This window comes from Phaseolus vulgaris, chromosome 6, assembly GCF_000499845.2.
Source record: "Phaseolus vulgaris cultivar G19833 chromosome 6, P. vulgaris v2.0, whole genome shotgun sequence".
Classification (NCBI taxonomy): Eukaryota; Viridiplantae; Streptophyta; class Magnoliopsida; order Fabales; family Fabaceae; genus Phaseolus; species Phaseolus vulgaris.
In genome coordinates this window covers 7,992,539-8,002,242 of record NC_023754.2, presented here as the reverse complement: position 1 = coordinate 8,002,242, position 9,704 = coordinate 7,992,539, and the positions used below count along the sequence as shown (strand labels likewise).

The window sequence follows — 9,704 nt, the reverse complement described above, 5'->3', positions numbered from 1 at the left end:
GTTGACCGCTAGTAATGGTGGGCCACGTAAGCTGGGTCCCACGAGCGGCGTGGGACAGTGCCTTGCAAGACACATGAGCCAAGGTGCTGAAGAGTGGTCAGACGTCGATCACCAGGATGTGCTGATGTGTCCTCGGCAATAGAGTGAGGGCGATGTGACATCAGACATCGGTGACTCAAACAGGAGAGCTGGGCCACGTGAGGTGGATCCCAGACCATACACCAGTATCACTAGGGAGAAGCCTAGGTTACGAGGGGTCCATGCGTGCGGAGTGAATGACGCGTTCAGGCGTAGCACAAGTAAAAAGCCTCTGGAAGGCCCATTAGGGTTATGTTCCAAGAGTAAGCTGCATGCATGGCACGTGAACATCTAGGGCACTCCCAGGACGAATGGGCCCAAAGATTAGGTGCACAAGTTAGTACCCAGGTGGTCATCCCGTCAGAGGTTGCACTCTAGTAAGGGAGCATTACGCGCTAGATTTCCCTAAGAGTGGGTGATAGCGACGCTAAGGCACACCCTCAGTAACCCTAATTGCGGTTAGCGGAAACAACGCAAATCCTAGAGTATATAAAGGGTAGTATCAAACCTAATAAGGTACGCAACATTTACGCAAATACACACAGATTACACAAAGCTTTTTATAGCTAAGTTTTGGTGTTTCCTGACCTAGTACTGACTTGAGCGTCGGAGTGCAAACGGCCTCTAGGGCACTCTTTGTCTTTGCAATTTCAAGTTTTTTGATCGCAGGAAAGCACGAATAAAGGCAGAGAGAATTAGGGGCATGTGATCGTTGTAGACATATGAAGACAATCAAGTCAACCGACAAGAACAAAAAATCTTCTATCATATCATATTCCTTACAGCTATCCGGGAAATTTGAGAAAAAAAAAAGTAGTGAAGCTGTTTGAAGATTGTAGAGGCTTGGAACGCTCATAACTCCTCCATCTATTGCTCGCCATGATTATTTTATCTAAAACTTCACTTTTACAATTGAAATTAATTCTTTCTTCCTATGAAATCCTCTTAGATTCTCGATCTTTTCCGTAATTTTAAAAAGAAAATATTTTTCAGTTAATTCTTTTATTAACTAAAATATTTTTGAATGATTTTAAAACCATCCGCATGATTGAATATTGATAAAAAAAAAGAGAGAGGATAGATTCTAACTTAACCAATTTTAAAACGATTTGATTAACGGAGGAATAGCAAGATACATGTCACAAAATTTTAGAATTTTCTTAGTAATTAATTTTTTATACGTTAAAAACTAAGTGGAAGAAGACAATTTTACTTAATAAACAAATAATTGATGATGATATATAGTCTAATATCAAAGTGTAAGACGCTAATCACATACTGTAATTGTAAACAAAAAGCTTATCTGAACTACAATTACATACACTAAAATAGAAAATAATTCCCCTCATTACGTCTTCTCAACTAGTGTTTCCACATATTTATCTGAGAAAAAACATCTACCATGTCTGAAAAATTACACGAGACAAAATTTAATCCCACACTCATCATTGTGAGAGAAAAAGGCAAATTCAAAGTCATCAATAACAGGCAAATGACCAGTGAACGTATTCATTATCTTACCAATAAGGAAAACAAACTTTTTATGGCTATTTATGTTCATTTAGTTTTATTTGAACTTTTTACGTAAACATTGATGGGTGAAGGGTCCATTTTAGAAGCCACGAGAGACCCCAAAGGAAAGTCTGACACTTAATTAAATAGGTGGTGCATTGTTGCGTTGGGGGAACAACCATATCCACTGAAATAACAGCACATGGAGCAAACTAAGAGTCAATATGTGCACCAATCCATTACAAATAGTGCATTTTCTCCCTTTTTTTTGAGCTATAAATGCACTCACAATAGCTGGTTCTAGAGTCAAGGTAAACTCTCTTTCACTAAGGGACAGAGAGAGGTTTTCATAGGGTGTGTATTTCGTTGTGTGAAAGCTGTGATGAAGAAAAATAGTGGCATGTCCATCATCAACCCTAAATGGAGGAATGTGAAGGTCACTGTGACCGTGAAGCGAAGTGGTGATGGACTCCTAACCAGTCTTGTTCGAGGTGGTGTTGAAGGGATTGAAGAGTTCGTAGGGAAAACTCTTGTTTTGGAGCTTGTGAGCAATGATCTAGATTCAAGTACGTTTTTCATTCTGCTATGTATTTATCCTCCTCCTTTGTTTATAAAGTTAGTCCATCTTATGTGTCAAGAATCTTACACTTAATCACTTATAGCACATCCATTTACTAGAAATTTTTTATTTAATTTCTATAACAAAATTCCACAAAATAAAACTAATTTATAGTGTATAAGTGTAACGAATTATTATTTTAAAAGTTATTTTTTTTAAGAATTAACTAATTTTTTTTATTAACAATAAAAAATAATTGAAGAATAAATTGAAAAAAGATAAAGGGTTGCCTGAAAATATATGAGACGGGAGAGACAGGATAATAAAAGCCTGCATATGTGTTTCCCCTCTACTACCTAATAGAGTACTAATCTATCAAAAATTATTATAAAATTCCAAAAATTTTGAAAATCATGAAATAAAAAAAAAATTGAGATCAAAATAATTAGTTGCAATAGTAACTAAATTAAAGACCATTTTACAAAAATATCTAGTTTTTAAATTAGTTTATATTATTTGTTAAATAGTTTTTAAATTGGTATCTAATTAACAACCAAGGTTTTAACTACTAATTATTTAGTTTTTAAATTTGGTAGCAAAAACTTTTATTGCTAATTAGATACCAATTTAGAAACTATTTAACAATAATAAAAATTAATTTAAAAATCAATTTTTTTTAGTTTCTAAAATATCTATAATTTAATTACTATTGTAACTAATTATTTTGATTTTAAAAATTGGTTTTTTTTCATGATTTTCTTGCTATAAAGATCTGTGCATTCAAATAAAGCCACAGCAAGAAACAGAAAAAGAGACTCAATATTATCCCAAAAAATTATCCTACATAAAATCAAGAGCAAAATATATTATTAAAGTATGCTGACAGTTAGTATAAAAAAACAATATTCTATCTAAAATTGCAAAACATACTTGCAATTCATTCCTTTCTTCTTCCTATTGATTTTATTTTAATGATTATAAATAAATTGGGTGGGTACACTAGTCAGAATAAAAAAATAAAGATTTAGAATACTTATTATGAATCTATGATCATGTTTTAACCTATACCAAGATAAATCTTCTTCTATATTAACTATTGTATTCTAATAACATTATTTCTATATTCATATCTACTCAACAATAGTAATTCACATTCATTTTCAAACTTTGTTACATTTAGTCAATCAAATTGGTTAAAGTGTACATCAGCCTCCATATGATAGGTAGAGGACCTTCCTAGCAATAAATGACTAGCAGCCACTACCGGAAAAAAATGTAGGTTTGGGGGTATTGTCTTGATTAGGTGATTTAGTTGGTTGGTTTGAATAAGGTTATTCTAAATTTTTAATTTTTAATAATGCAGTTGATATGTATAAAGGTTGAATCATCTCTTGGTTCATATATTATATATATATATATATAAAAGTCCCAACCTCCTAATTCTATCGTTAATTTAATCATTTCTGAAGTTTTTTCTTAAAAACAAGGTGATGGATTAATATTGTTAATGATCAAAGAAAGTATAATTGTTCCATGTCATTTTTTTTATGCAAGATAAAGGTGAGGCAGTAGACATGTGAAATGAAGAAAAACTAGTTTATGCTATTTTGTGACCGATCGAAAATAGACTTAATAAATTTAAGAAAATTAGACAAATTAAAATTACGTTTATTTTAACTATATAATTTTTAATCCCAAAATTATTGATGAATAATAATCATTGAATTAATCTTCTTTATGACATATCTTTTAACTGAAAAACATAAAATAAAAAAATTGTCAGTCTTATTTTTTTTTATATATTGTTTAAAACTTTTTTATATGAGAATTTAAACTCATAATATCTTTAACATCTCTTTTTCATGAATGAAGAAACAAACTTAGAGAGAAAGACAACAAAAGGTGATGCAAAGAAGAGGCAGGAAAAAGAGAATGATGAGGTGGAATATGAGGCAACATTTGAGTTACCAGCAGAGTTCGGGAAAGTGGGAGCTGTTTTGGTTGAGAATGAACACAACAAAGAGATGTTTTTGAAGAGCATAGTCTTGAATGGCTTCCCTGATGGCCTTGTGCATGTCACCTGCGAGTCATGGGTTCAACCAAAGCATGAGACTCCTGTGAAGAGAGTCTTCTTTATTGACAAGGTTAGTATCATAATATAATGTGTCATTTTAACCTTCATAATTTTATGGGATGGAGTAACAAACACTTCTATTTAGAATCATTAAAGTTGTTTTGTTTTCACTTAATAAAAATATTAGCAACAAGTTTTCATACCTTTTTAACAAAAATGTTTTATGGAGTAAAATTCATGTTGGTCCACTAAACATGTGTGATCCCTGTCTTGATTTGATATGTTTGTTTCTCAAACTGGTTGCGTCTAAATAGGGTTTTATATTACCTCTTAAAATATCAATACATAATGTTTTACTGTTGAAACTTTAGTGGAAATCACCAGAGTTTTATTCTCACATCATTAAAATACTTATTACACTACCTAAATTTTATATTGGTGAGATTTTCCTACTAGTACTTGGTGAAACTTTACAAAATCCAAAATAAAATTAACAGAAAGATAACTTTCACTGATTTTCACATAAAATAAATAGGAACATATTTCCATGAAAAATAACTAATTAGTAGTGTTAACATTCTTCAGGAATTTTACCTAACAAAAAATAGTGTTAGAAAAATGATGTCATAGGGTGCGCTCCTCTTTGTTTCTTTTAAACTTAACACTGTTTCTGTGATTAACTAGTCATATTTGCCATCACAAACACCAAAAGGATTGAGAAGGTTGAGGGAAGAGGCGATGAAGCAACTAAGAGGAAATGGAGAAGGAGAACGCAAGAGCTCTGACAGAATTTATGATTATGATGTGTACAATGATCTTGCAGATCCTGATTCTAACCTTGATTTCAAAAGACCTGTTCTTGGTGGCTCCAAACAGTATCCATATCCAAGAAGGTGTCGTACTGGTCGAGAACACACTGATTCAGGTTGTTTTTCCTCAGTTTAGTAATTTCATTTTTCCATAAACTCATTTGTTTAAGTTTCATAAACATTATCAATAATGTAACAAAAATAAATATTTGTTGTCAACCAATTAAAATAAACATGTTTAAATAGTATTTCTCTTTCAACACTTATATACAATTTTCTCACTTTTTCACTAATTTTTTTTATATTAAATAACATCTAATTAAAAATTAAAAATAATTAATCATAATATTAATTAACTTAGATACTATTTTATAAATTAAAAAATAAAAATTTATAAAATAAATTTTAAATTGTTATTTAATATTAATTACCAAAATTTTACCTATAAAATAGTTTAGATTTTAAATTAATATTTAATTAAATTAGTGACTAGTTTATAATAATTAATAGTTAAAATTTTAATAATTAATATTATATATCAATTTAAAAATTATTTTATAAACTTTTGTTTTGTTGTTAATAGAAATTACTTTATATAAGAATGATTCTTTAATTTATAAAATAATTTATAACTTAATTAATATAATGATTAATTATTTTTTATTTTTAAATTAATTGGTATTTAATGATTATCATATCCAGTGTTTAAAATAATAAAGAGTATTAGAGAGATTTTATTGTCAATTCTGTAGGATGATAGGAGTGAGCTAGTTGTAAGAGCTTTAGATAGCTTACAGGAATTTTCACATCAAATTTATGACTTCATTGTAAAGAGAATTGGAAATGAGGTCTCAATTGGTGATTATAGATGCTAAAAACATTGATGGGTTTCTCTATTTGGTTGCAACAAAAACTTTAAGAACAACAGAAACAGTCTTAAAATCACTATATTTTTGCTTACATTAATTGTTGTTTTCCAGACCCATCTACTGAGAAGAGAAGTTCAAGCTTCTATGTTCCTCGTGACGATGCATTTTCTGATGAAAAACAGTCACAGTTCACAATGAGCACAATATCCTCAGGACTAAGTGCAGTTTTAGAATCTTTAGATGCAATTCTGACTGACCAAGATCTTGGATTTAAAAGTTTCGAAGAAATAGACACCATCTACAAAGAAGGTTTTCACTTACCAACTCTTAAAGACAATGGTTTCCTCCAAAGTGTAATTCCCAGGTTGATCAAGGTTGCTAATGATAGTCAGAACATTTTGCGCTTTGATACCCCAGAAACAATTAAGAGTAAGAACATTTATAGCCACACAACAAGTGCTTATTTTTAAATTTCATAATGTTGGAAAACTTCTTTGCATTACTTGCTTTTTTATCTTGTCAGATTCTAGTAATGTTTAAAATTTCTAATCCAAATCTACTGCATATATTGAATAACTGCATAAACTTTAATCAATTTTGGCGGATTTACAGATTATTAATGTCATGGACTATTTTTCCGAAAAAAAAAAAATCTTATAACCTAATTAAACTGTAATTTTGGTTTGGATGTAATCCTAGTTTGTCTCAAATTTTGTTTATGAGAGTTAAATTGTATCTTAAATACCCTCTTTTAAAAAAAAATTATAAAATTAAAAAAAGATAAGGATATTAATTGTTTGGTGATAGGATGATAGTGGGATATGAACCCTGTAACTTGAACAAAATAAAGGATATTGTGGCACTACGAATAAAAAGACCAAAATGAAACTAGTAAATAAAATAAAGTAATGGGAAATGAAAGCTCAAGATTTATATTGTATTAACAAATAACAGAATACAGGGTCAACCCAAGTTTATGTCTATAACCATTTTTGAGAACTGGGGTTACTGTAGTGATCCAAAGTTCAAGTGGTTCAAATAATTTACCTAACACTAAATGATACAACAAAATGAAAAAGTTTCTGCAGTTCTTGATGAGTGTGAGTTTTGGAAATCCAGGGGACAGATTCTTTTGGTTTTCAGATGAGGAATTTGCTAGGGAGACTTTGGCTGGTGTGAACCCATGTAACATCCAATTGGTCAAGGCAAGAGGAGCTATAATATATAATTTGTTAAATACTTTCATGATGCAGTCTATGCTCAATGTTTTCTTCTTGGTATATGTAGAAATGGCCTCTGAGAAGTAAACTTGAACCCCAAATCTATGGTCCACCAGAATCAGCTTTCACCAGAGAAGTCATAGAGCCACAAATTGGTTACGGCACAATTGAAGAGGTATAAAACCAACATTGAGTTTGTTAAATTTATAATGTTTCTTAAAAGTGGTTTCCTTTGGATACATGTAGGCCATTAAAGACAAGAAGTTGTACATGTTAGACTATCATGATTTATTCTTACCATATGTAAGCAAAGTGAGAGAGATGAAGGGAACCACACTCTATGGATCACGAACACTATTCTTCCTCACCAAACAAGGCACATTGAAGCCACTAGGTATTGAGCTAACTAGGCCACCTATGAATGGTAAGCCACAATGGAAGCAAGTCTTTACACCTGCTTCTCATTCAGTTTCTCATTCAACCAATCTCTGGCTTTGGAGGCTTGCCAAAGCTCATGTTCTTGCTCATGATGCTGGTTCTCATGAGCTTGTAAATCATTGGTGAGTATAAAAATAAGCATGCCATTCTTTCTCTTTACCTTGCATATTGAGACATATATAAATTTTTAAAAAATTAAATAAAAATCAATTTTAAAAATAAAAAATTAATTAATCACTATATTAATTAACTTAAATATATCAAAAATAGTTTCTATTATATTAATAAAATTTATAAATTAGTTTTTGAATTGGTATTTAATTAGTTATTAATATTTTAATTTATGTACTTTATTAAATACAAATTTAAAAATTAATTTAAATTTTTTTATAATTTCAACAAGTAACTTTTTTAATCTTTAAAATAATATTTAATTTAATCAATAATAATTAATTATTTAAAAAAAAATTGATTTTTATTTAATGATTATTAAATAATTTTATAATTAAGTTATGAAAAGTTGAAAGTGTTAAGAGATGCTAACTAGCTCTATATAAATTATCAATTTTTTTAGGTTAAGAGCTCATGCTGTGATGGAACCATTTGTCATTGCAACAAATAGGCAACTTAGCGCCATGCATCCAATATACAAACTACTGCATCCACATTTCAGATATACTACTGCTATCAATGCATTTGCTCGTGAAGTGCTTATCAATGCAAATGGGATCATTGAAAAATCATTTTCACCTAATAAATACTCAATGGAGTTAAGCTCGGTAGCTTATGATCAACTTTGGAGGTTCGATTTGCAAGCACTCCCTAAAGATCTTATTGATAGGTAAATATAGAGAGATGTGGTTGATGATTTTCTTGTGTTTGTGATTTTACAACTACATAAACCATTCATTTACATTTCTGAACTGCTGTTTTTTCAGAGGAATGGCTGAAGTAGATTCTAATGCACCACATGGCCTAAAGCTAACAATTGAAGACTACCCTTTTGCCAATGATGGTCTTCTTATATGGGATGCCATCAAACAATGGGTCACTGACTATGTCAACCATTTCTATCCAAGCCCAAGCATCATAGAGTCTGACCAAGAGCTCCAAGCATGGTGGACAGAAATTAGGTTAGTTGGTCATGGAGACAAATCTGAAGAACCATGGTGGCCAAATCTTAAAACACCAGAAGACCTTATTGACATCGTCACCACCACAGCTTGGATTGCATCTGCTCATCATGCAGGTGTGAACTTTGGCCAATATACCTATGCGGGCTATTTTCCTAATCGACCAAATATTATAAGAAACAAAATGCCTACAGAAGACCCTTCTAAGGAAGAGTGGGAAAAATTTGTAAACAAACCTGAGCAAACACTTTTGGAGAGTTTTCCATCACAGATCCAAGCAACTACAATGATGGTAGTTTTTAACGTATTATCGTATCATTCCCCAGATGAAGAGTATATTGGGCAATTCATGAAGCCATCATGGTCTCAGGATCCAACTATAAAGGCTTCCTTTGAAAGGTTCAATAGGAGACTGAAGGAAATTGAAGGCATCATAGACTCAAGGAATGAAGATACCAATTTGAAAAACAGACATGGTGTTGGAGTAGTACCTTATGAGCAAATGAAACCATTTTCAGAGCCTGGAATCACTGGAAAAGGAATTCCTTATAGTGTATCCATTTAGAAAGATTCGTTATTTTAAATGGATATTACTCATTTACAATATTTGATATGATTTTTTTCTATTCAGTTTTATTAAGTTTGATACACTTCTAAAATGTCTATTTAATTCTATTTATTTATTATTGATAAAATAAATTGATGCGTTTTAGTTTTAGTATTAGTTTTCCTTTCTCACATTTATTTTTAGTGTGCAAGAAGATTTGTATTGTGGCACAGTATATATGGCCAACATCAAACTTTTCATATTATAGTCTGAAATAAACATTTTATCTTAATCTAACTTATTGTAAATAATTTTTTATCGAAAACAAAAAATAGAATAAATAAAAGTACTAAGAATACTCTAATTCATTATAGAAATTTAATCCAATTTCTTGAAAATAATTTTTTATTTAAATAAATGAATAAAAAACATTACAAGAAAATCATTAAATAGTAATCAAATTTA

General features: G+C 30.6%; 1 protein-coding gene across 1 annotated transcript; it reads left to right on the top strand.

Moving 5' to 3' along the window:
• The first annotated feature begins 1,699 nt into the window (after nucleotides 1–1,699).
• On the top strand, nucleotides 1,700–9,410 carry LOC137831033 (linoleate 13S-lipoxygenase 2-1, chloroplastic-like). The gene is made up of 9 exons (XM_068638523.1): nucleotides 1,700–2,156; nucleotides 4,022–4,293; nucleotides 4,908–5,148; nucleotides 6,013–6,330; nucleotides 7,021–7,106; nucleotides 7,189–7,296; nucleotides 7,368–7,681; nucleotides 8,134–8,400; nucleotides 8,498–9,410. The coding sequence occupies exons 1-9, from the start codon at nucleotides 1,973–1,975 to the stop codon at nucleotides 9,255–9,257; spliced, it is 2,550 nt and encodes an 849-aa protein (XP_068494624.1). The 5' UTR covers nucleotides 1,700–1,972; the 3' UTR covers nucleotides 9,258–9,410.
• Nucleotides 9,411–9,704: the final 294 nt, after the last annotated feature.